This window comes from Phytophthora parasitica (assembly GCF_000247585.1).
Source record: "Phytophthora parasitica INRA-310 unplaced genomic scaffold supercont2.98, whole genome shotgun sequence".
Classification (NCBI taxonomy): domain Eukaryota; phylum Oomycota; class Peronosporomycetes; order Peronosporales; family Peronosporaceae; genus Phytophthora; species Phytophthora nicotianae.
In genome coordinates, this window is record NW_008649084.1 from 42,078 (window position 1) to 66,804 (window position 24,727).

A 24,727-nucleotide genomic window follows, 5' to 3' on the forward strand; every position below is an offset into this window, starting at 1 on the left:
GCGCACAAAGGCGCTTATCTTCTTATCTACTCTTTCCTATGTCATATACAAATATCTAGTGTGAACTTGTCCGTTATGGATGAGATCTGGTAACCAACGAGGTGTCGGCGACTGTTGGGCGAGGTCTCAAGGAGTCGCCATCCGGATACCATCCGGTTACGACCAGTCGTGTCCAACGGCCAACCAGTGGTGTGCGCCACACTGCCTCGTACTAATGACTGTCACTTCACTGCGGGATCTGATGAGCCAATCACCAATCGGCCACACATTTCACAAATCTGATCCGTGTCAGTCTCCAACGGCAGCAACAGCAGCAGCGGCGAGAGCGCCTCCGATTCTGGGCGCTTCCCGACACCACAGTAGGCTCTGCTTCCTCAGCCGACAGTGCAGTCGCTCCACGCCGTCCAGAGCCCAGTAGCTTCACTCGCTAGTCCTCCGTCCGTTCTCCGCTCGTATCTCGCTTCGGCTGTCGCGAACCCCGCCACTCTCCGGGTTGTTGCGCGCTCTGCCAACTTCCAAGTGTCACGTGAGCTGCCCCACGTCAATTTCTTAGTTGTCGCGTACTCCGCCAATTCTCAAGTGAGCTTCAGAACCTCGCTCCTCGACTCGCCCTCACTCGCCGTATACGTAGACGCCAGCACGCTCTCAAATCCCGCCTCGAGGTAGTCTTCGCAGTCGCCACCATCCAACGCCGACTCACTACGCGTCACCGCGTCACCATGCTTATCCAGCACAATACCTACCGCCTACTACAACAGAGTAATCAATAGTTATGATTTCTTATACTTTACTTCAAATATGTTTGCTACCACCGATAGAAATAATTGGGCGGCAAACGCCGCGCCATGACGCCACACGATAAGGCGGGCAATCGCCGCGCCAAAATAAGTATCTTTGAGTGACAAGTTGTGCTGAAGTGATCGACATGGCATGTTTCTCTGAATGCAAATCTGTGGCCCTTCCCACGCGCCATTCTCCTTAAAGTCCCCCCCCCCCCCACAAGCAAGCAATTACTGTAAAAAAAAATATCAATGTAGCTATTACAAACTGGTAGGGACAGGTTACAAATTCTACAATTTTGTAGTACATGTAGTTTGCTGGGGGGGGGGGGGACTTAATTCCTACCCGATTCTGATACTTCGAAGCATTTTTCTTAGGGGACTGTAAAAAAGCAAAGCGTTAATTGAGTTTGCCAGAGGTGGTCACGAAGAGATCTCACTACTGTTGAGTGCATGTGCTAAACCTCTGCTGTTGTGGAGAACCACTTGAGATCCCCTTTGTCGCAAAAACTATTAGTAATGTTGGTGTGGGCCGTCTTTGGCGATAATGCACGTCACAGCATGATAACGCAGGGTGATCGGCTACCAACAGACGAGAGCGAATGCACAAGCTATTAATAAAGAATAGGCTCTTGCAAAAACATGTGCCAAGCAGTGTGTACTTTTAAACGAGATAATACGACTAGTTTTGCTGACAAACAGCCTTGCCCCTAATGATGCCCAAGAAAGCGGTTACATGTACATTCGTGCTCCCCGTATTCGCCCCTGGCTAAAACTTTTATAACCATATTTTATCGCTAGGATTTGTAAAAGTCCTATCATTAGTTACTGCAAGTTTGTTTGGTTCTGACTTCTGGTGAGGTCCACTCTGGCGAGGACAACTGTACGACATAACGTAACATTCATAATAATAATCGCATCCTTCGATTGTTCTCATGCTGTGTTGCAATTGTTTACCCACTCTGTAATAGACTCATCAATGCAGCATGTTCCTGTCCAGAGCTGACTTTTTAAGTGGTTGTCCTCGAATAAACCTGTGCGAACCAACGATAGTTTTGGTCATATGGTTGGAATTATCTGCACTATGCTACAGTAGCAGCCACTTTTCCGCTCTTCTACTTCGTGTCCTCGTGTTATGAGCCTCCCAAGGAGCGAACAAGCCGTATTAGAAGCCACACTTGGTTATTCTCCAACTTTCCAGCTGAGCAGCAATCGGACAGTCCCCCTTATCTCACTACTCAGCAAGGAAGTACACCACTCCTAAAGCTTAGCAACTGACACTGAAAGATGAAGTTCTTCTTTCCGACTTTAGTGGCGTCGGCGCTGTTGATGTTGTCGGGCAACACGGACGCTCTAAATGTGAAAATGCACGGCGTGAACTACAACTCGCGCAAGGGTCCGGACTGGGCTCCTGACAGCTCCAAGTGCAAGTCCGCGTCTGAAGTGCAGAAGGACATGTACGCACTTAAGGGCATCACTGACCGAGTGCGCATCTACTCGCTTCTCGACTGCAACCAAGCCGAACTTGTGCTTCCTGCTGCCAAAAATGCTGGTTTGCAAGTGCACCTCGGCATCTGGACGACTAAGAGCCACGACTACCTTCTGAAAGAGAAAGCTAAGCTTGCCTCTCTCATTGACTCGGGCCTGTATGACAACAACGTTATTGGTCTGCATGTCGGTAGCGAAACCATCTACCGCAAGGAGATTACCGCTGACACAGCGATCGGCTACATGAACGAGATCCGCAGCTACATCCGAAGCCGCGGTAAGAACACTCCCGTCACCATCGCTGATGTCATCGACATTTACTATGACTATCCACAGATAGTCGATGCGGTCGATTACATCTCCGTCAACGAATTTGCCTATTGGGAGGGTGTCGACGTGAACGAAGGCGCGGCTAAAACGCTTGATCGTATTCGTGCTATCCGAGTGACGGCTGCGAAGAAGAACAAGCGTATGGTTCTCTCTGAGGTTGGATGGAGCTCGGGTGGCTACAACGCTAAGACCGGTGTGTCTACTCCTGCCAACCAGGCCAAGTTCTTCTCGGATTTCTTTCAAGTGGCCCGCTCGAGCAACATGGAGTACTACTGGTACACTGCGTTCGACTCGCAGTGGCGCGTGACCAATGGCGGTGAAGATGTGGAGGCCAACTTTGGTGTGTTCAAGGAGGACGACAGCATGAAAAGCAACTTCCAGCAACTGACGATCGGCTGGAAGGACCCGCGTGCGATTCGCAATGCTGGTTCGAACCGGTTGCTGTCCGAAAAGGATGCCGGTCTGTACATGTCGACCAAGTCGAATGACTGGCTGGTGAAGGAGCAACAGACGTGGTTCTTCGATTCGACTACCAAACAGATTCGCTCGAAAAGCGGTGATCGCTGTCTGGACGCGTATCAGCCCTGGGACGGCGGCATTGTACACGTTTACCGCTGCATGGACAACGAAGGAAACCAGAAGTGGACGTACGAGAGCTCCACCGGAAAACTCAAGCACGCGACGCACCAGGGTTTCTGCCTGGATACGGACCCTGCTCAAGGCAACAAGGTGCAGCTCTACGGATGCTCGCCGAACAACCCGAACCAAAAGTGGGTCATCATCAACCCCGCCAACATTTAAAGTGTCAGCAGGGATGCAGTGACTCACCATTGCGCTTAATCGAAAACTACAACAAATGAAATGTTTGTGTGAGTCGATGCAAATGTTGCTTTGTTGCAAATCTTCGGTTGTTTAAATTGTGCCTATGGCTGATTTCCTGTTCCTATTGCAATATTCGAGCTTCCAGCCGCAGTGGGGGTTGCATTCTCTTCTTCACTAACATGTTTACGACTCATGAGTACGGTGCAATATGCTTGTAGTGACTTTTTTCCGCTGCTGAGCACCAAGTCCCGCGTTTCATGCAACGCAGCGATCTCACGTTTGGTATCTCGCTGCTCCTTCTGAATCTCTCGTATACATTTCTCATGTTGTCGCTGCGCTTCAGCTGCATAGCCCTTCTGTGCTTTTCGTCGGTAGCTACAGCAAATACGTGATCATACCAAGTTAGTCTTATGCAACAACCAATGATACCAATCAACACGTACAATTTGTGAAAGGTTTCTTCACCGCCGACGGCACAGTCTGCCGAGGGAGTTGTTCGAAGAACAAAGCTGGCCTTCTGGGCATTCATCGTTGGCGAGCGGAAGTATTGTTTCATCAGAGGACTCAACTGAGACGCATTAAAAAGAGCACGCTGTTGATGACGTCGAAGTCGAGGCACAGCACCAAAATCGTCTTGATCATCCAGATTGGCGCTGTAGATTGATGTCACCGGGGGTTCTAAAATCTTCGCAATGCTGTTGTCGCCAGTCGCTAATTTCCCAAGATATGAAGTCTCACTAGCGGACTTTGCGAGAATTTGGGCGGTTTGAGGCGATAAAAGTCTTGGCAGGTGTGATATGTCACCATTCCTCGCGGATCCATTTCCAGCATCAGAAATCGCCCCTGTAGAAGCTGAAGCAGTTAATTTACCCACGGGTTTTATCCTGATACCTATATCGTCCACCACTTCTTCTGGAAAGTACTGTCGTCTCATGGACTGCACGGATGCTGGAGTCATCTTAAGACCAAGTAGCAATTGACAAACGAACAGATAAACATCGTTCTTGAACTCGGGCGAGTATAGATGGCGGGAACCTGGAAAGAGGTAGTAGAAACCCGAGCAGATACCACTGGCAATAGCGTACGGGTAAACACGAAACAGATAGTCCATACTTCCACGCAGCGCAGCAACCATCTTAATGTACTTTGCGCTGATTTCATCTGCTAGTGCTCTCTGTTGTGCCAGTGACTCTTTCTGATAAAAGTGGCAGAAAACCAGCCAAAATACCTCCTCAAAGAGGGCTCCGGAGAGTTCGGACAACAGGAATCGCTTGAAATTTCGCCGTCCATGGCTAATATGAATCCTCTCAAAGGTGTGTACCAGTAGTAGGGTAGTGTTCATGTAAACGTTACCTCTCGAACTCGCCCCTCCAATATCTCCGTCATTTACCCCGTATACAAAACTTTCCACCGTGCGGGTGATGTGGCCTTCAACGCTGGCTTGCAATTGCTTCTCGATCTGGCCGCGCGCGTTGCGTTTGTTATCGCCCTTGTGCACCTCCAGCTTCTTCTTTTTGTGCAGTTGCTGGCAAGTACAATGAATGGTTAAACAACAACTTTTGCTTAACTACCCACAATGGATCATAGCTTACCGTGTGCGTTTTCGTTTTCTCATCAGGTCCAAAAAGCCGCTCTAGCATGGCTTGATTGCTCGCGAGAGTCGTTGACGAGATGGCTCGGCTTTTGGCTGCCGCTGCTCCTCGACTTTCCAGCATATCCACAAGTGGCGGGACCATCTTGGAGCAGTAGTCCGAATTAACACGCAGGTCACACTCGAGTCCGTGCTTACGATTATTTGCTGGTTACATTGGCAAATTATATCAGTGCCAGCAATTCACACCCAAGCTTATGAGGACTCCGCACCTGTCGTCTGCAGTGAATTTAGGCGTGCCGAGATGATACCGATCATTTGAGCTGTAATTGCCTCCTTTTGGTGGAGAGACTGCTTCACCTCGTGCTCATCGTCTTCCGTCCATGCGTTCCCTCGCTGTGCCATCCTTCTTACAGTTCCACCTAACAGCGCAGCAAAATTGAGTTTGAAAGCTATTTATACTACTGCAAGCCCGTATCTAGCGAATCTACAATTATGTCGATGGTGGACTCTATTCATGCATGATCAACTCGCTCGAACTCACGGACATTGCAATTTACCAGGTTCACGACCTTAAAAATGGCATTGCAGGCTTTTAGCGTCTAGTTCTCAGTCCCACAGTGGGTCATTCATCATTTTGAGATCTTTCTCTCGCTTTCGACTGCGCTGCAGCTTCTGGACCTGAATTAAATAGGTTTACTACTGATTACTACTTTGCTCACATTCTCTCACACGTTTGCTGTACGTACCGCGAATCGAAGCTTTTGTTCGTGTTCACGGTTGCTTTCCTCAAGCTCCTCTACCTTTGCTTGGAGGACAGTCACTTGTGGATTAAAGTACAAAGCTTCGTGGAGTTGCTCCTCCAACTTGCTCCTTTGTTCGCGGTATTTTTGACGAACTTCGTGCTGTTAAGGATATTTCAACAAGATAATCAGCGATTTTACGCAAGTGGCTCAATGTGTCCCCATTTTACCTGCTGATGAATCAGTTGCGCAGCAATTTTCTCTCCAAGCTCTGCCACCTCGTTGCACTGACTTCTGAGCGTTTCCTGTTGCTCCAGAAGATGAAGTAGCAGTTCATCTTTCTCACGGGGGCCGATTTTCTGTAGCATCGTTTTCAAGTCAGGCAATACAATGTCATCATCTCGCTGGGAGTTGTTGTCTTGCTCTTGATGCTGGTTTTTCTCACGTTGCCACAGGTTACGCAGTTGGGTAGCGAGATCGTTGGTTGAAGCCGCCGATATTGGAATTTCTACACTTGCACTGGTATCATCGCTTGGTGTTTCTTCGGATTCGTCTGTACCCTGTTGGACTGTCCTGGCTTGAAGAGCAGTGTGGGCTTCCATTGCTCGCTGCAGACGGAGAGTAGCTGGGACCTGTTTGCGAGACAACGAACGAAGAACGAAAACATTCACCATGTTACAAGTCTCGTGTTGTTGGCGATGGTGAGTAAACTTACTGGCTGCCGTTCACCAGAACCATTACTACCGCTGAACGACGAGGAGCGCGAGTGTGCTGGCATTGCTCTTCTCGACGGTGAACAGAACTATGAATGAAAAGTCGCAACCATTTTGATAACGACTTTCTGTGAATATTGGAGAACTTAGCACTTTGCACCTTGCTTGTACTGTTGGCAGGTTATACACGCGTGCCACGCAACAAAAGATTCATTTATCTGGGTATCCCACTGAATGGAGTAAGGCCACTTTCAACCTTGGTGTCCAATAAGCAACTTTCTTGTGTTTGTCGAGGTACATGTAAGTTGTACCGTACAACTTGCAATCATCCTCTGAATCTTTGGCAATTTGCAATGCAATCGAATTCGAGCCCGCTCGCAATTCTATCAGCGATTGTGGAGCCTGTAAATTGGAGTCGAAGCAAAATCGTCAAGGTGACCTGTGGCGTGATTCTATCATGAAGCGTCGCTATCAGTTGGCATTTGGCTGTCATGAACCAAAGCGAAGAACTAAAGGGAAGGGCCAAGTCTGCAAGCGAGTTAAGGGAGGAAGATGTTTTAGCTACGACGCAGATCGGTATGACGGCGACGCGCAGCAAACTTGAAAAGCTCATGAGCAGCTTCACGACGTTCGACGACGTCATGCGCATTGGAACGCGGGTACATTCTGTCGAAGGAAGCAAAGTTGTGAAGTATAGCTAACTGAGCATTTTGTGTCTACTTCCTTAGCAACGTCGCGAGAAAGATGAGTACCGCTTAGCGGAAATGCGGCAGGAAATGAATCGCCTAGAGAATAAACTCGAGGCGGAGATCAAGAAGCGGATTGAGATGAACAAGTCGCTGCAGAATTACTGTGACGAGCAGGTGGTTCAAATGACTGCGTCCTTTGAGAAATTGCTAAGCGATCGCGCAAAACAAGTCGATGATCGACTCGACATTCTCACTCATGAAATAGAAAACCTTCAGGCACTTGTAGCCAAAGAAAAACACGATATCCCGCTTATGATCGAAAACAAGACCAATGAGCTGACGCAGAAGCTTATCGCGTTCATGGATTCGTTCGAGGATGAACGCCAGCGGCGCACAAACCAGGAAGCAATGATTCTGAAGCGCTTGAGTGATCACGAGCATGCAACTGCTGAAAGTTTCGAGCGTGAGCGGGTAAAGCAAGATTTAGCTGGTGTAAGAATTCGGTGCTAATTATCCTTTTCGATCATATCATAGCGTGATCGTGAATTGAAGTATTCCGATCTGAAGAACGCGCTGGACACGTACAGCTCTACTCGGATACGCGGTGACGAAAAGTTCCACGCGTTCGCACAGGAAGAGATCGCAAAAATTCAAAATGCGCTGGTCGCTGAAGCACAGGCACGAAAAACTTGCGTAATTTCGTGACCTTATTCCGCGGTACTAACGCAGGTTTTTACTATTGCCAGGCTCGAGAGCGCGAAGACGATGAAATCGTGGAAGCTCTCAATCGCTACACCGCCAAGCTGCAAGACAGTCTCAAGGTGATTACGAGTCCAGACGCGTAACATCTTTGACTAAGACACGCATTGCCATAACACTTATCAATGCGTTTATTTGACGGAGCCGCGAAAGTAAATATCCTGCTTTTAAGCATACAAGCATTTACTCCGTCACAACGTTTTCCCTCGAGAGCTTTAACTTTTGGATAAAAAAAGACAAATATTTAAAACTGAGAATACCTTAACCCTGAAAGGAGTAATTCCACAGTACTGCGTAACTCGCTTGATGTTATCTCCATTCAGCTGACATCGAAATATAAGCTGAACGTAGAGCTAAAGTGGCATGTTTAAAGCATCCGTTGGGTTATCCGTACCTGATTGTTAATTAAACACTAACGGTCTTTGATCGTGAACTCTCGCAGGGTTACTAGCCACACATTTTCTCTTCGTGGGCGTGTTGAAGTCTAAGCTGCTTGGACTCGCAAGGACTTAACATCTGCCGTGCATCTGTGCGGGGACATTTGGTGATCTAAAGAAGCGTCGCGATTACTACTATGTCACTTCTAAAGGTTCGTGTGTATAATTGGTAACGCAACACCATCGAAATAAACAAGTATAAACTAGCCCAGAAGGCAACCTTAACGCAGATTACCAAATCTTTAAGAGGAAATACCTTGAGAAACACTAGCAGATAAAACTTTTTGTGGCATCCGTTCATCATTGCATTTTTCTGTCGGCTTAATCTAGTTTACCCTTACAGATTGTATCGCACCACGAGCCGTTGAAGTCTGGGAAGCAAGCTTTGACACTCAAAGATCAATACAAGGCTAACTTAAAGAATGATTTACTTGTACTAGCCGCAGGATTACCGCACTTGCAAGATGGTTTGCAGAGGCAAGTTGAGATTAAAATTACATTTTTTATCTAGAACCTAACATCTCTAAAACTACGCGCTTGATCTATTTCGTCGCTTCGCTTGGGGCTGATTCGACCCGTGAACAGCCTACGAGCGCTTGATAAAAATGTGCAGCACTAAAGACTCCATGTACGTTTGGAAAAATATCTGAAGGATATCATTTCATACCCGACTGGCTTCCTGTAATCTGATTCGAGCTTTACCACACGGAGTTGGCCCCTCGAATGAAGTTTGGGATTTGTGCTGTGTGTCAAAATTTGTTGGACTGTCGGTCTTCAAGGAGTGTAGAGCCTGCGGAATAAGGGTTCTACTAACAGATAATATTGTACTATGTACATTCAACTACGCATGTGACTGAATCTAGTATCTATTTCAAATATCTGTCACTACATAAGAATAAGTGTATTCCCAGCTCAGTCGATCTCGTAAAATAAATGACGCGTAGATTACCGACGGAAATATATTTCTTGCACTATTTTTAAATTGCTTGGTCCATTTTAAATTTCATGCGCACAAAATAAAATACCATCGCATACCGACGCAAACCGACGCGGGTCCCGCGTCGATGTATGGGAAGTTAAATTAGAGGCATACTGAAACCAAGATGCGGGTCCCCGAAAAAAATAGTCCCGTAAGAAAAATATATTGCAATCTTTGGCAAACGTTATGCCAGCAGAGCAGCAGGACGATGGCGCTCCGGCGGGCTTGAGCTGCAGCGAGCGACGCTTCTTCGAAGAGCGCGAGCAAGTGCGCGAGCTGCTACAGAAGCTGGCGCAGACGCGGCTCCCGACGCCACAGAGCGACGTGGACCGCGAGTTCCTGGCAGCCCACTCGACCGTCTCGCAGATCGTACGCTCCTGCTGGTTCTTTCTCCTCACTACGTACGACGCAATTTCACCTCTAATCGTCCTCTGATCATAGCTGGACAGATATTTAGAGCAGTCACATCTACTGGACCCTTATCTACGCGAAATGCTGCACCCGTTAGTGACGGAAATTAAGAGGGTGATGGCCGAGAGGACCCAAACAGCCGAGACTGAAGATGCGGTGGCCTTCCCGTGTCAAGTATACCGAGATCCGAGACTGCACAAACTGTTCCAGATCGTATATCAACTTTGCAAGGTCCGCGGCTACAAGACCATAGTCAAGCTGCTACCCCACGAGGTGAGCGACTTTGAGCCGACGCTACAGTTGCTGCAGTCACAAGATCGTACTGATCACTCGGCGTGGGAGACACGCTACGTGTTGCTGCTGTGGCTCTCGATGTTGTGCCTCGTACCTTTTGACTTGAATACCATCGACTCGTCCTCTCCCGGTGCCATTGAACATGGCAATGGGACCATCTCTCTCGTCTCCAATATCGTTACGCTCTGTAAGGATTATCTCAGTGATCCAGGGGCTACACAGGTTGCGGCTGCAGTGTGTTTGTCGCGGCTATTGAGTCGACCAGACATGGAGCAGCTTTACTTAACCCAATTCCTCAATTGGGCAAACCGAGAGCTCATCACTGCAGTTGAAGGAAGCGATACGCGCGTGCTGCAGTTCAAAGTGACAGGAATCATGCTCTGTTTGGCTCATATCGCCAAGAACTCGCCGCGTGAACAGCATATCGAAGCCAGTCGTATCTATTTCGCCACTGTTATGAAGCTGGTGGCGCATCTTACAGAGAACAACTCACGATCGGACCGTCCAAGCAGCAGCACATTGCATCGCAAGCTCAGTGTGAAGCTGGTACAACGCTTAGGACTGCTGTATTTGCCTCCGAAGGTTCGATCGTGGCGCTACAGTAGAGGGTTGCGCTCTCTGGAACTCAATATGCAGTCCTTAGGACTGGCCACTAGCAGCATCGTCACGTCTACTCCAAGTCTTCCGCAAGATTCTAATGATGACGACGATGATGATGCGTTCGAAGTGGTGGAAGAACTGGAGCAGATAGTTGAAGCGCTGTTGTGCGGATTGCGAGATAAAGACACAGTTGTGCGATGGTCGGCTGCAAAAGGAATCGGTCGGATCACTGGACGTTTGCCATATGAATTCGCCGATGATATAGTCCAGTCAGTGCTCGAACTATTCGTGGCGACGGAAGATGACGGAGCTTGGCACGGGGCGAGCTTGGCGCTAGCAGAACTTGCTCGCCGTGGTGTCTTACTGCCGCAACGTCTTCCTGACGCAGTGGATTGTGTGGCTAATGCTTTGAAGTACGACATTCGGAAGGGCACGTACAGTATTGGTTCTCACGTACGAGATGCTGCCTGCTATGCATGCTGGTCTTTTGCGCGTGCATATGAACCTTCACTGCTTTTACCCTGGTTAAAACAAGTTCTGGCCCCAGCGATGTTGGTGAATTGCGTGTTTGATCGTGAACTGAATTGCCGTCGAGCTGCATCGGCTGCATTCCAAGAGAACGTGGGGCGCCAAGGACGGACAAATTTCCCTAATGGCATCGACTTGCTTACAAAAGCCGACTATTTTTCGGTGGCGAATTTACGTCATGCCTATTTGGATGTCAGCGTGTTTGTTGCAAAGTATCCAGAATATCGTTACGCACTGCTGGATCATCTTATTGACGCCAAGATTGTTCACTGGGATGCTCAAATTCGCACTCTTGCGGCTGATGCATTGGGTAAAATAGCCGCGTTGGACCCACCTCACGCCATGACACGGATGTTCCCACGACTTGTGGCATTCGCTCTGTCACCTGATGCCGAGGTGATCACTCGACATGGTGCTGTGATCAGTATCGCCGAGTTACTCACGAGTCTAGCGCACGTTCCGGTTTATATTGAGGGAGAGCTACAAAAGAAGGTCAAGATGTTACCTATCGAGATCGAAAAGAGGCGTTTGTTCCGTGGCCGTGGCGGAGAGATGATTCGAACTGCTGTTTGCAATGTGATCGAAGTGATATCGAACTCTCGACTGAGTTTGGGCTTCACTCATGTCAAGAACTACTTATCCATACTGGAAGAATGCTTTGTTCACCCGAATGAAACTGTACGCGATGCGGCTATCGATGCCTTCGGGGCTTTCACGTCTCAATATTGCCACAAGATATTTGAGAAGGGCAGTCCAGTTCATGTGAAATACATGCAGGAAATAGTCCCGCGTTACCTCAACTCTGGTATTATGGTAGCTTTCAAGGAGAACGGTGTTTCTGTCCAAGTTCCGAACCCGAATGTGGCCGCAAGGCGAGGATTTCTACGTGCTGTGGGCGTTGCTGCGAAGGAGCTCATTCAACCGTGCATAAAGGAAGTCTTGGCTGCTGTCATTCAGTCTACATCGCTTCAAGAGCGTCCAACTGAAGACGAAGATCCCGGAAGTCGAGTCGCGGCTGTGCAAGCGCTAGTTGACCTAAGTTCTAGACCCCCAGGTGAGCTTGATCTTAAAGGTATGGAAGACTCTATAGTCCAGACACTCGTCCACTGTATCCATCAAGATTATCGTCTCGATGAGCGTGGAGATGTCGGTTCCTGGGTTCGTAAAGAAGCGATGCTGGGTCTCGAGAAGCTGCTTCTTGGTGAAAGCACACACGCGCAAAACCAACACTTTCGCTTGATTGGCGCCACTACACAAACAGCCTATGGCCAAGGTACCATTACTGACGCATTATCTGACCGGAAGCGCAAGATCGAAGAAATCAACGGTGAATCCACGACTGACCCGTTATGCTACGTCAAGTTCGATAAATCAGCACTGGGATATTACTACTTTAGCCCAACAGGAGTGGGGCTTATTCATGCGAAGAAATTGGTGAAAGCAGTTGCTAAAGTTCAAAGTGACAAGGAGTTTAAAATTCCTGACTTTGAAACGCGCATGAAGCTTACAGAACAGCAAACAACTTCGAGTTCAGATGCTGCCATGCCGTTTGCACGACAGTTGTCTCCAGACCTTGTCAGCACAATTGTAAGCTATACGGTTTGCTATCGCCACTGCTAGGTCATTAACTAAGTTCTTTTTTTGTTTGTACAGTTCGGGGCTCTGGCGAAGCAATTGGCAGAAAAACTGGACAGCATGAGGATGACGGCTGGAAGTATTTTATTCCGACTGCTACATTCAACCAATCCTCGCGTTGATGGAATTCCAGACCGTTTTCAGCTCGAGAAGATCTTCTCGTCGACACTTGTGGTGAATTGGTCGATGGCTCATGATACTTTCCCGTTGGTTGTGAAGATGTTGGACATCCCAGAACTGATGGAGGAAGTTGCCGCGGGTCTTGTCATCAGTGTGGGTGGTCTCACTGAAAGTGTGGTGAAGGCTTCCAAGGGAGCTCTATTCGAGTGGGTGCGTGCACACTTACAAGCAACAAACTTCGGCCTGCTCACTCGATTCAGCTTTTTTCTGGTGACTTTACTGACGCGACATCATCAGGATGACCGCGTTACGATTCCTCTCATGAAGACGATGGCGTTGCTGTTGGAGTCGAATCTGCTTCGCTTTTTGTTCGAGAAGCGTCAAGCAGAAGACGGCAGTGATACAAACATTACAGACTTTGGAGAACGTTTGTACTCAGCGTTGCGTGACGAAATCCAAAAATGCACTGCAGTTCCAAAGCTAAGCGCTGCGATAAGTGTGCTGATTGGTTTACTTCCAAGCGACCCCGAGACAGAATCAAAGACGTTGCGTGCGCTGGTGCTTTTCCTGGGGCACAAATTCCCCAAAGTTAGGAAACTGACTGCAGAGAAACTTTACACGCGATTTCTCCTTCACGACGCGATTATCGACGAGGAAAAGGTAAGTGATGGCGGTGTTTTGCTAACTTCCCTATTGCGTACTAATGAGTTTTAACTTGTAGTACGACACGGTGGTCGAGATTTTGAGCGATACAGCATGGGACGCTTCGGTACGTCGTGTTCACATTCATATTCGAAGCTGACAAGTGGCTAACATCGTCTTGTTGATCAGATTTCTCAGGTGCGCTCTGCTCGGAACGAGTTGCTAGAACTCTTTGGCATGGAGCTACCCTCGAAGAAGATGTACGTTTACTATACTATCCCTTACTCTGTGCTCTACTAACTCCATTGTGCAGGCCTGACCCCGCTAAGTCCAAGTCAGAGCCTTCACAAGATGGTGCAGGTTACAAAAACCTCATCAAGGAAATGGGCTATTAGCAAGTTTTATCCGCGCAAAAAGAGCATTCGCATACTTCAAAGTACGTTGCAGTATCCCCAAGTGTCAATCTATCCCCTAGGTCTCGAATTCGTGCTTGTCATCGCCAATGGTTGTGGTCTCGTACGTCACTTTAACTCGACCACCAGTTGCACCTTCACTGAGGTAGATGAAGACATTCATCATAAACCACGTGAACACAGGACTCCACGACTTCTTTTCCAATGGTTTGATCGCCCCCGTCGGCTTCTGTGTTGCTGTACCTCGGATACGCTCGAATACTTGATCCCATGTGTATATCTTGCCAGTCGTTCCCATGTACATGTTGAGAAGATCTTGCTGTAACTCATTCACGCAAGGTCCCGAGAACAGCAGACCTAGCTCTGTATCGTTCGGACGTGCACTTAGACTGCGGTCAGCCAGGTTCGAAGACGACCTGAGCGCGTACTTCCCATCCGCAATGAGGATGTTGGAATGCACCTTGATCAACACACCGTCGTGTTCTAGACGTCCCACTTGGAGGTGCTGCCACAATTCTTCCGATGTAAGACCGTACGCTGACGCACAATCCTCCAACTGCTCCAGTGACCACTGAATTGAGAGCATGCAGTACGTTCGAGCCAGGAACGATGGTTCGTCCTTCTGAGCTGCGTTTGTCAAGATAAGTGCGTAGAATGGCTCACGTTTACGACGAGCTTGGCTGATACGTGCGACGATGGCAGGGCAGATTCGGTTGTGCTGTAGCGGGCCACCAGAAATCATAATTTGGCTCTCTAACTGTATGGAATGCTTGGCATTCATGATCATGTTGACCATGCAGTTCTCCTCTCTCCAACCACCAGACACCAGTGGGAACGGTGGAGACTCCATGAACTGATCATAGTGGCGTTTGTTCACTGCTGGTTGGTGGTTAGCCTTGATCCATCTTATCATATCCGACGTGCAACGGCAAATAACACTCAGCTCGTGCCAGTAGTATCCAAGGTGGTTCTTAAGTAGCCATCCTTCACGCTCCGTGTTCACATCACATCCAGTAACCATGATGGTTTCCTCGTCAATACACAGATATTTCTGGTGGTGGAAGGCATATCTCGAGTTGTTGGACAGGTAGCGCGTGAACCAACTCGGACCCAGGTCGCTAACAGAGCAAGCAAAATGAACTTGAGGCGGCAAGATGCGACGCAGATCGGCGATCGAGTTGGTTCCATAGTCACGCACGGGATTGTACAAGATATGCACGTCGACACCCCGCTTCACGGCGTCACGTATGAGTGATACAAACGTGTTGTCCATATGCTCCTCATTGGTAGTGTGGAGGACCTGGGTGAAGTCGCAGAGGAACGTCGAATAGTAAATCGACTTACGCGCAGACACCAGAAGATCCACAATCGTCTCTTGGCATTCGCGGAAGTCACGACACACTCGCAGCTCGTTCGGCTTGGAGCCGTCACTGTCGTTGGCCCAGTTCATCTGCTCAAACTTAAAATCCGTCTCGAATCTTTTGCTCTTCCGGTCGAGTAATTCGTCCATCGGTCGATCCACCGCCTTGACAACATTTGATCGTCGTGCGTCACCATTGCTGCTCTCTGAGTCGATCTTCACTAGTAGCACACACACTCCACAGATCGTGATCATGATGCCACCTAAGAAATACATGAGCGCGTTGTAGCTGTAGCTGGCCATTTCATTGTAGAAGATCATTCCGCAGCCCATATTGCCAATGATGATGAACGCCTGATACAACGGGATGAATTTTAGTGTACCGAAGAACTCGAGTCCTTTGTTCAAGAAGAAGAGCTGCGGCACTAGAGCACATGGGATAGCGAGCACCATTAAGATGAAGAACGGGTTGAAGAACACGAGCCAGTCCTGATGCTTTAGTGACGATTTGGTCACTTCGACGACCGATTTGGTAGCGAGCGACGTAAATCCTGCCATGACTCCTGCGCAGGAGCTAAAAGCCAGCAATCCAACCGGGTGACGCTGTAGTTTATCCGTGTGCACGCGTCGTAGTAGCAGCATTGCGTACGCGAGAGCCATGACGGTATATCCGAGCGGGAATACTGAGTCTCTCATTAACAACCGGCCCAGAGACTTGAGGGTGTACGATCTCTGAGGCACATTGGCCATTTGGGCAGCATAGACATCAACTCCGACGCCTAGGATGATCAGAGCGCTGGAGAGCAGGTCGTAGACGCTGAAGCTTTCGTGCAGCACGAAGCGGCCGAGTAGCGCGCTGTAGATGAGTGTAAGCGCCGCAAAAGGAGCTTGTACGGCCTGGCCGAGGATACCGAGGTTGATGACGGCTGAGATGGTACCCACAGCCAGCAGGAGGAGCCCAGCCAGGTAGGCCGTCTGCATGGTAGCTGTACCCAGAGATGAGTTGCGAGCCACACGGATATGCGCGTACTTCTGACAGCAGTAGCCACTGGCGGAGAGGAAACTACCGAGCAGCGAGTTGAGCACACCTGCGTACAGGTAGGCCGTGGCGTCCACATGTAGATCCAATTGTGGTCCCAATACCAGCAGAGCCAGCCAAGCCACTGTGCAGAAGACACTCAGGATCACGGCAAACACGAACCAGCGCGGCAGACGGAAGGGTGGAGGGGTGGGCGGAGAAGACGCAACAGTTAGACGAACGTCACGCGGCAGCAGCGGCGTCAGTTCCGAAGCCGTCGCCGCGGATGGAGAAGCACGAGCCATCCTTACGTCAGATGGACAAGAACCTTTGTGGATGATTTGGAAAACGATGAAGGATCTTCTGTAATCAGATAGAATTTTAGCCAATGGGAAGGCACAATAACTGCTTTATTAACTATAAGATTGGACAGTCAAAGGGTTATTAACTCAGAGAGTACAGTATCGCCATGAATATGTCAAACCTTATCCCACCTTTCAAGTCGTCCACAACCGATCTGTGCTATGAGGATACGTGTGAGTCTGCACAGGCAAGTGGCGGCTTGTAGCAGTCCGGAATGTACTTGAGCTGGAACGAGTTGAATGCGAACTTGGTCTTGCCAGTATTCGCCAGTACATTGACGCGACGCACGCCGCGTTCTCTCATTGCGTTGCAGAGATGCACACCTTGTTTCACGTGGAAATGCTCCACCAGTAAACGCGAAGTCTCCAACGTCACGGACATCGCTGTGCGGTCCTTTCCGCTCTTGCAGCATGTCGTGCGTCCAGCTCCGAGACGGCGACAAATATCGCTGGACGCGATTAAAATGTTGACATACTTCTTTTGCACATTCTCCGTGCGAATATTGAGACGATCAGTGAGTGATTCGATCTCTGCTTGAAGCTCCGACAGCTCAGCTAGATCTGCTTCACGTTTCTTGTCATCACCAGCGGCACTAGCAGTCACTTGAGTCTGGTATACTCGGAAATACCGCTGCAGCATCTGCACACTCTCAAAATTCAGCTCGTCTTGTAGACTTGAGTTGAGATAATGGTTAGCCACCGACTGCATCTCGTTGATTCCCTGAGTGAACATCACTCCGTGCAGTTTGATGGCGTGACCTTGCTGCAGAACATTTGGAAGCTTTGCGAACACCTCAGGTGGCACAGCGAAAGCAACCACAACATGGTCTCCAGTCGGTGTACTGGTCACACTCACACACTTGGACATCTCCATGTGCGGATTGGCTTCAGCAGATTGGACCAGCTGGAAGCTCACCACGCTGTTAAGCCACCGAACTCCCTCGGACATGTCCTCCAACATTCCCTTTTCAGCGCCAACGGTACTCAGCAACGATTCAATGCTAAGTAAGTAACCAGTTGAGCAAGCCAACTGTAAACGTTGACGATGTTGGCCCCCACGAGTCGCAGCCAGACCCACAGCATTGAGGAATGAAGCCCCAGCGATTGCTAGCACTTGCGAACGCACCACGTCTTCTCTCATCTCAATACGTTCACGCAGACGTGAGTCTGGGGGACTTTGTGAAGCCAACTGCTGCTGAAGACGACGTAGTCCACCTTCTTTAAACCCCATAATGTGGGCTGAAGCACAGCCGTGAGTCACCACTGAGTACACAAACTCAGACGTAGGAGACGTCTCACTGTCGCTCTCATCAGTTCCGGATCCATCGTCCATCGATGTAGACGTCAAGCTCCCTCTTCGCGCTTGTTCGCTACGATCGGTATCCCCAGCGAGATGCACACGTCGTCCACGCACTAGATGGCAGTTAAGATTAGTCGCCATGAACGCTGTCGCCTTGTCCTTCTTCATGTTGCTACGTTTCAGACACCCAGTGATGCCCTGTTCCCGTCCATCTTCGAGCGATGCAAACATAGTCTCGTATCGCTTGAGACTTTCTTGATACGAGGCGTGAAGACGCATGTAATGAGCCATTTCGAGTTCCACGTCGCGCTTCCGCTCTTCCACCTCTTGAACTCGAGTACTAGAGGAGTTAGTGCCTGAGTTCGCGTGAATATGCAGCTTCATATCGTTGATAACTGTGCGAGCGTCTTCGATGCGTTGGACATTTCGGCGCTGGAGATGCTTGAGATAAGCGACAGTCATCGAAACGGAGACGTAAGACGCCGATAATTCCTCAGACACAAGCACATGGCTGGCCGTCGATGAGTTCATCTGACCACGGAGCATCTCGCTATAGCTCAAGCCACCCCTCAAGCTCATGGTAGAGCTAGCCATGATATCACCGGACTTGCGCTTCTCCATTGCCTGTGTGTCCACCAAGAAATGGTGCTTGGCATACGTATATGCATGGCTCACATTGATACTGTGACTGGGTGGAAGAAACCGATCCAGAATAATATAGTAAAGCTGTTTGGATGCATCTGTTCGATGACATTCAAGCAGCATCGAAGACTCCCTCGAGAACAGAACATCCAGAGCCGAAACTCGCACAAACCCGAGCGATTTTTGGTTCTCCAGCGACTCTGAAGAAGGGTTCACCACTGAGAAAACTTCAACCTGCAGCATTGAGCGTGCTGAACGTGGAACAGATAGCAAGGCATTGAAATCACGTGCGTAAAAGTCTCCACCACACGATCGAAGCGACAGCGAGCTCCGTATCTCCGTCCGTGAGATCTCCTCTGGTCGTTGTCCTTGGCGGATATTGAACAAAACCACCAGCATCTGAGGCACATCCTGAACAGCCTTGCTGCCAATGGAAACAGCCAACTCCACACTTGGACGAGGCTTGAAACCAGGTAAACTGAGACTTGGAGCACGAGGAGAATTGGACGGAATTTGCGTCACTTGGATCTCACTCTCTGAATGGGCTGGAGAGTGCATCGTTGACAGTCCATTGTCGTCATATGCACGAGGCGCAACGGTAAACGACGCAGACTGCGTGAGAATGGACCCGGCGCTTGAAGACCGGTACAGTCGGGGTTTAGTCTTGGTCGCATCCAAGCGAGCAGAGGCTGTGCTAGCCAGATGAGAGCTTTGCTGCTGTCTGGACTTCTTCGTCTTCTGTTTTTGCTTTTCCTCGTTCTCTCGCACAGATCGGGAGTCGTTGGCAGCTTGTTGGATCACAGTCGAGTCCGTCGAGAAGCGCTTCATAGCGTTCATGCCACTGGCGATATGCGGACTCTCCATACGTGAGAAACTAGCACGATCCACATTGAGATCGTCTAGCATGGGTGTACTCTCCGAGATACGAGCTTGGAGCTCCGTACGGAACGATCCGCCTTCCGTTCGGCGGTCAAACGACCCATTCATCGTCGCACGAGATGTCGATCTCACACGTTGCGTGATGCAGCCGTTGATACACGAGATCCAGGCCTCCATGCTCTCCTCTCCTTGCTCTGCGAACAGCGTGAGCTTGCGTCCTTCGTTCTCAATGGTGAATCTGAATGGGAACCCGTCTTTTGGAGTGGGCTGCACTCTCGTGTTCTCATCGATTGCGATCTCTCCCAGCTTGGCAAGCTCCTCAGCTGACGTGTAGTAGCAGAGCACAGGGCGGTCACGTCTCAAGATGAAGAAGCGGCGTCTCCACGACTTCCAGAACGAGCCCTGCTTGACCAAATAGCCGCTAGTGATGATGTCAGCGTCTGAGAACTGCTCCACGTCGTTGCCACTCATGTGCACCGTCCTGTTCTTTTGATACGCACGCTTGCGCAGTCTGGCCATGGCTTTACTACCGTCATGCGCGTGGTAGAATTGATCCTCGAAGCGCCCGCTCTCCGACACTTTAAGCTTGGGTTTCATGCGCTCCGTCATGTCTGAGAGACGCGATGGGTCGGTCAGGTGGATCTTAGCCAAGCCGTCGTCAGCTGGAATCGTGGGCGCCGCGTCCTTGGCAGCCTCCTTAACTCCACGCTTAGGTTTCTCGCTCTTACTCCTCCTAATGGCAGCGGGCGGGTCAACCGCGGACTGAGCGGGTTGCGCAGGAAACAACATGGACGGTAGCGAGCGTGGTGGCTCCGATCCATCGGCATCTGCAGTAGGAGGCGTCTGGATTTGACTCTGATTCGGCGCTTTGTTCTTCTGTTGAGCAATTGCTGCAGCAAGAGTGAGCGTCTTCCCCGTCGTCTTGGCAGGGGACGACGCGCTCTTACGAGGTGGAGACGGAGCGTTGGCAGTGTTCTCCATTGATCTACACTGGGCAGGGCAATTTGACAGCAGATAGTCACGCGTGGCCTATGCCGTCGACTACTGCGACTGAGCTGATTTCCTGCCGGACACCAAATGACTTGGAGAATCCATACTGAGCACAAGACAATCAGACGAGGGGTGCGGCTTCAAGACGTGGGTACAGCTAGATTTTTCTGCTGTGTGGTACACCAAGTGTACCCAAACGGTCATATTGTCATTCGCCATCATGCACTGGCACACAAAAGTAGTGCGGTCGGCTGGCGATGCCGCCACTTACATGCAGCTCGTGGGCCGAAGCAACGAATGCACCAAGCTGATCAAGGCCGGAAAGCTGAAAGAGGCTGAGGCGCTGCTTCGTGACGTGCTGGCTAGCAAGCCCGCGGCTGGATTTGACGAGGTATCGATTGCATTGACGCAGAACGAACTGGGTGGTGTTCTGCGGCAGTTGGGTGAGCTGGACGAGGCACTCGAGCTGCTCATGAAGGCTCTAGAAGTACGCGACCATGCGGACGAGGAGTCGGGCATCACCATTGCTTTGCGGGACGGAAATTTCACGCGGGAGGAAATCGGAAAGGTGTATGAAGCCAAGGGTGACTGCTCCAAGGCGTTGGAGGTTCGGCAACCAGACAAACGCATCTGCGGCAATGAGGCCTGCGAAGCCCTTGACTACGAGGTAGGTAAGCTACAGGCGTGTAGCCGCTGCAAATGCGTTTTCTACTGCGGCAAGACGTGCCAGCGCCACGACTGGAAGAATCGCCACAAGCCGCTGTGTCAGCCGGAGAAGGCCGCCAAGGCTTCGTAAGCTGAGTTGAGAGAGTGAATCCCTATTTTAATTTTTTTATGAGATGTTGCGGTAGTGAGAGCAACCAGTGAATGATGTCTGGGACGTTGACACGATAATCGGAGCTGAAATTTCGCTTAGCATTGGCTTTCCGAGGCAGCTAACCACTGCTCAACTTGAGCAGTGAAATGGAATTACCGGTAGTTTAACAAACGTATGAAGGACCGTTGCTCGAGCAACCCTATCGTTTGACCAAACATTAGGCATCATCCATCTATAAACACTTTCGTTTAGCAAAAATCTAATATGCAGTAGCAGTCGAGGCGCAATAGCATGCATATCCAATCATTTCTGCTTGTCCTCCTCCTGACTATCGCCGTCCTTCTCAGCGCTTTCCTCGTCCTCCTCTACTTTCTCATCATCGTCGAGCTCCACCTCATCCTCGCCAGCCTCGGCCTCGTTGAGCGGAGCGTCGTCACCCTTTTGCTCAAGAGCAGCGAGCTCCTCTGCACGCATGGGTGGAGCGATGAACCAGGGCAGCTTGCCACGCTGGTAGTCGTTGATCATCTGCACGGCGACGTTGTTGTAGTCGGGCTCACCCTTCTGCAGCAGCTTACCACACTTATTGGCGAGTTTCTCCAGGAAATCCCACTCGTCATTCCACTCCTCAATGCCGTACACTTTGACAATAAACTCCTTCTTGACTCGCTGTAAGATGGTCAGGATGAAGTCCGTGGGCTGAGGCAGACGCTCAGCACGAACGACACCCTTGAGCACAGTCTCAACCTCGTCATCACCCGTGTCATACACGATACCGGGGCAATCAATCAGGAAGATGCGGCGCATGAGCGTGATGTACTGCCACACCTTGGTCTCACCCGGGATCGGAGCCACCTTGCACACCTTCTTCTTACGCAATGCGTTGATTACCGAACTCTTGCCCACGTTCGGGTAGCCAATGAGACCCACAGAGATCTGCTTCTTCTCCTGGTGCAGCTTTGCGAACTGACGCAGGAGGTTAATCAGCGCACCCTTGCCGAACGGGTTGCTCATGGACGCGTGGAAAGCAAGCGTAGGCGTCGTCTCGCTGAGCTTTTGCACCCAGCGCTTGGTGACCCAGTTGGGCACCAGGTCGCACTTGTTAATGACAAAGATTAGGTGCTTGTGCGAGGCGTTCTTGCGGATGTGCTTCTCCACGTGCTCGCAACGGGTACCAGGAACGTTGCGGGCGTCCAGCACTTGGATAACGACGTCCGAGCAGTCCAGCACCTTGTAGAGCTCGCCCCAAATACGCTTGGACTGGCCCTTGTTGAACACATCGTGCGAGACCTCTTCCTTGAACTCCTGTTCCACGGTAATGTTGCGATCCGGGCCCTTAGCTTCGTACTTCTCTGCATTCTCCTGCGCTCTGGAGACCAGCGACGCGTAGTCCGTGGCTGCAATCTTGGCACGTTTGCGGCTGCGCTTGCCGTTGAAGACCTCGTCGTAGCTCTCGGTCTCCAGAAGTTTCATACGCGTCGTCTTCTCGCTCTCTTGTAGCAGACCCATAGGCAGCTTACGCGTACGCAGCACCACCGAGTACGGGTCGGCGGCCTTGAGGGACATTTCGTTGCGGAACTTGTCCAGCTCCTTCTGTCCCACCACGCGCGTGTTACCGAACCAGCGGCGGTCAGGCTGCACGCGGCCACTAGCGCTGGTGATCTCCTGTCCTCCAGCCTTGTTCTTCATCATGAGACTACCGCCCACGACCTTGCCGGCCTTGTTGCGGATGGGGCCGCTGTTGCGATACATGTTGAGGCGCTTGATGGTGCTCTTGTCACGCATGTTGGCCGCCTTCTGCCGCTTGGGGATCTTGCGGTTTGGGTTGTCGGCTGACGCCTTAGTCGTGTTGATACCCTTCGCCATGGCTCTCGTCTTAGATGCTGCAGAGCGAGGTCAGATACGTGCTCGGCGTGACAGCAATTCCCTAGCGCAAAATGACAGCAAAAGCAGACAACGACCGTTGGAACGATTGGGCATCAACCGCGCAATTTTCCGCCAATGGAAGACTGAATTTAAACTGGCTTTCTACCAATCATGCATTACTGAGTATTTGATGACAGCGCTGCGTCAGGCTCCATTTCCGTTATTTACAGCATAGTCTTAACTTTATCTGGCGCTCATATAGAAAGTCGTCTTTGATAACAACACAAAGTATCCTCTTTTTACAATTGCAGCCCTGTATTCCAGCTGCAAATCGTTCTTCATCAGACGCAGACTGCATCCGTTGTCAGCCATGACAACCATGGCGCTCGCAGCACAGCAGCACCACGAGCGCGCCGAGATGGCTTCGTATCTGTACGAAAAGCACCTAAATCACCAGGATGGCGTAGCTGGCACGCTGAGCATCCGCCTGGTGGCAGCTCGCAACCTTCGCGCCGCCGCTTCCATGTTCTGGGTGCGAACATGCAACCCGTACGTGATCTTCCGCGTTGGAAAGCAGAGCGTTCGCAGCGCCACCATTCCAAGTAACGATAACCCAACGTGGCGCCGCGAGCTACTCGAGGTGAAGCTGCCCAAGTTGGACCACAAGCGCCACCCTCTGGGCGAGCACTCGGATGTGAGGATGGAGCTGATCGTTGACGCAATGAACGAAGACTCGCTCACCGGTAAGGCCACAGAGGCCGTGGGTATGGCCAATGGGTCTGTAATCGGCACAGCCGCCGTGGACTTTACGCCGCTTATTGAGGGCAAGGAAGACGTCATGGACCAGTGGATCCCACTCAGTGGTGCGCTTCCCATGGCTGCCGCTACTGGAGGAGCGACAGCCGTCAAGAAGCAGCAGGCTGAAGCAGAACTGAGCTTGGGTGAGGTTCGTATCGTGCTGCAGTACGAGCCGCACGGCATGGAGCCGCGTGTGGGTGACGTGGTGAAGTTCGAAGGTTTAGGCTCCTACCCGTCAGCGGTGCTCGGTCCCGTGGAAGAATTAGAGCTACATGTGAAGAAGACGAGCGGCAGTTATTTGCTGTGCAGCTACACGACTCAGTCTGGCTATGAAGCTACGTTACGCGTGCATCGCAACAACGTCTTCGTTGCACATCGCGGCAGCTTTTTCGACCGCTTCTACGAGTCGTTCGTCGTCGAGCCACTGGAGTTCGTAGGTAGCACACCCATCGGCCAGTCTGCCAAGGAAGTGCTGCGTCCGTATATGAATGTGGCTCGTGCATTCAGCGGCCCAGCCCTGGTGGCGACGAAAGCTACACTCATGACGACGTACCGTGCGTCTACGGCAGCTATCGGTGCGGTGGTGGCATCTCTCGACGAGTAGAACCCGTGACATATGTAGCTCAGAGAGGCAAGAAATAGGCAAGGCACAGTAATGAGTCAATGATAAGTATGAATGAGCCTGCATTTGATCAAGCAAATATGTACGATGGCAATTCTACTGA

General features: G+C 50.5%; 11 protein-coding genes across 12 annotated transcripts; 5 read left to right on the top strand and 6 right to left on the bottom strand.

Moving 5' to 3' along the window:
- Positions 1–374: 374 nt before the first annotated feature.
- On the bottom strand, positions 375–932 carry PPTG_18982 (hypothetical protein; the record flags this gene model as incomplete). The annotated part of the gene is made up of 3 exons (XM_008917291.1): positions 375–512; positions 594–746; positions 810–932. 3 exons carry the CDS (start codon positions 930–932, stop codon positions 375–377), a joined length of 414 nt encoding a protein of 137 aa, XP_008915539.1.
- Positions 933–1,977: 1,045 nt separating this feature from the next.
- Positions 1,978–3,477, top strand: PPTG_18983 (hypothetical protein). Its single transcript, XM_008917292.1, has one exon. The coding sequence runs from the start codon at positions 2,067–2,069 to the stop codon at positions 3,396–3,398; it is 1,332 nt and encodes a 443-aa protein (XP_008915540.1). The 5' UTR covers positions 1,978–2,066; the 3' UTR covers positions 3,399–3,477.
- A 43-nt stretch (positions 3,478–3,520) lies between these two features.
- PPTG_18984 (hypothetical protein) lies at positions 3,521–5,415 on the bottom strand (the record flags this gene model as incomplete). Its single annotated transcript, XM_008917293.1, has 4 exons — positions 3,521–3,794; positions 3,863–4,944; positions 5,012–5,217; positions 5,283–5,415. The coding sequence occupies 4 exons, from the start codon at positions 5,413–5,415 to the stop codon at positions 3,521–3,523; spliced, it is 1,695 nt and encodes a 564-aa protein (XP_008915541.1).
- A 204-nt stretch (positions 5,416–5,619) lies between these two features.
- Positions 5,620–6,531, bottom strand: PPTG_18985 (hypothetical protein; the record flags this gene model as incomplete). The annotated part of the gene is made up of 4 exons (XM_008917294.1): positions 5,620–5,691; positions 5,760–5,915; positions 5,984–6,385; positions 6,469–6,531. The coding sequence occupies 4 exons, from the start codon at positions 6,529–6,531 to the stop codon at positions 5,620–5,622; spliced, it is 693 nt and encodes a 230-aa protein (XP_008915542.1).
- Positions 6,532–6,957: 426 nt separating this feature from the next.
- PPTG_18986 (hypothetical protein) lies at positions 6,958–8,000 on the top strand (the record flags this gene model as incomplete). The annotated part of the gene is made up of 4 exons (XM_008917295.1): positions 6,958–7,125; positions 7,195–7,626; positions 7,690–7,833; positions 7,902–8,000. The coding sequence occupies 4 exons, from the start codon at positions 6,958–6,960 to the stop codon at positions 7,998–8,000; spliced, it is 843 nt and encodes a 280-aa protein (XP_008915543.1).
- A 1,496-nt stretch (positions 8,001–9,496) lies between these two features.
- Positions 9,497–14,194, top strand: PPTG_18987. Of its 2 annotated transcripts, XM_008917297.1 has the most exons (6): positions 9,497–9,699; positions 9,772–12,750; positions 12,817–13,578; positions 13,640–13,687; positions 13,750–13,820; positions 13,874–14,194. In XM_008917297.1, exons 1-6 carry the CDS (start codon positions 9,517–9,519, stop codon positions 13,953–13,955), a joined length of 4,125 nt encoding a protein of 1,374 aa, XP_008915545.1. In that variant the 5' UTR covers positions 9,497–9,516; the 3' UTR covers positions 13,956–14,194. The 2 variants fall into 2 exon arrangements, with proteins under 2 accessions (XP_008915545.1, XP_008915544.1); XM_008917296.1 differs by having other exon boundaries at positions 9,497–12,750.
- Positions 13,666–16,696, bottom strand: PPTG_18988 (hypothetical protein). Its single transcript, XM_008917298.1, has one exon. It carries the CDS (start codon positions 16,654–16,656, stop codon positions 14,032–14,034), a length of 2,625 nt encoding a protein of 874 aa, XP_008915546.1. The 5' UTR covers positions 16,657–16,696; the 3' UTR covers positions 13,666–14,031.
- A 16-nt stretch (positions 16,697–16,712) lies between these two features.
- PPTG_18989 (hypothetical protein) lies at positions 16,713–20,676 on the bottom strand. The gene has a single exon (XM_008917299.1). The coding sequence runs from the start codon at positions 20,513–20,515 to the stop codon at positions 16,874–16,876; it is 3,642 nt and encodes a 1,213-aa protein (XP_008915547.1). The 5' UTR covers positions 20,516–20,676; the 3' UTR covers positions 16,713–16,873.
- Positions 20,677–20,728: 52 nt separating this feature from the next.
- On the top strand, positions 20,729–21,647 carry PPTG_18990 (hypothetical protein). Its single transcript, XM_008917300.1, has one exon. The coding sequence runs from the start codon at positions 20,745–20,747 to the stop codon at positions 21,318–21,320; it is 576 nt and encodes a 191-aa protein (XP_008915548.1). The 5' UTR covers positions 20,729–20,744; the 3' UTR covers positions 21,321–21,647.
- On the bottom strand, positions 21,356–23,334 carry PPTG_18991 (hypothetical protein). Its single transcript, XM_008917301.1, has one exon. It carries the CDS (start codon positions 23,202–23,204, stop codon positions 21,645–21,647), a length of 1,560 nt encoding a protein of 519 aa, XP_008915549.1. The 5' UTR covers positions 23,205–23,334; the 3' UTR covers positions 21,356–21,644.
- Positions 23,335–23,532: 198 nt separating this feature from the next.
- On the top strand, positions 23,533–24,702 carry PPTG_18992 (hypothetical protein). Its single transcript, XM_008917302.1, has one exon. It carries the CDS (start codon positions 23,575–23,577, stop codon positions 24,604–24,606), a length of 1,032 nt encoding a protein of 343 aa, XP_008915550.1. The 5' UTR covers positions 23,533–23,574; the 3' UTR covers positions 24,607–24,702.
- Positions 24,703–24,727: the final 25 nt, after the last annotated feature.

What these genes read in the sequence shown, in the direction of transcription:
- PPTG_18983 (XM_008917292.1), top strand. Translation starts at nt 2,067, where the DNA reads ATGAAGTTCTTCTTTCCGACTTTAGTGGCGTCGGCGCTGTTGATGTTG.
- PPTG_18987 (XM_008917297.1), top strand. Translation starts at nt 9,517, where the DNA reads ATGCCAGCAGAGCAGCAGGACGATGGCGCTCCGGCGGGCTTGAGCTGC. An exon ending in CGATTATCGACGAGGAAAAG is followed by an intron (nt 13,579 to 13,639) that starts GTAAGTGATGGC and finishes TTTAACTTGTAG; the next exon opens with TACGACACGGTGGTCGAGAT. An exon ending in GAGCTACCCTCGAAGAAGAT is followed by an intron (nt 13,821 to 13,873) that starts GTACGTTTACTA and finishes TCCATTGTGCAG; the next exon opens with GCCTGACCCCGCTAAGTCCA.
- PPTG_18988 (XM_008917298.1), bottom strand. Translation starts at nt 16,656, where the DNA reads ATGGCTCGTGCTTCTCCATCCGCGGCGACGGCTTCGGAACTGACGCCG.
- PPTG_18989 (XM_008917299.1), bottom strand. Translation starts at nt 20,515, where the DNA reads ATGGAGAACACTGCCAACGCTCCGTCTCCACCTCGTAAGAGCGCGTCG.
- PPTG_18990 (XM_008917300.1), top strand. Translation starts at nt 20,745, where the DNA reads ATGCACTGGCACACAAAAGTAGTGCGGTCGGCTGGCGATGCCGCCACT.
- PPTG_18991 (XM_008917301.1), bottom strand. Translation starts at nt 23,204, where the DNA reads ATGGCGAAGGGTATCAACACGACTAAGGCGTCAGCCGACAACCCAAAC.
- PPTG_18992 (XM_008917302.1), top strand. Translation starts at nt 23,575, where the DNA reads ATGACAACCATGGCGCTCGCAGCACAGCAGCACCACGAGCGCGCCGAG.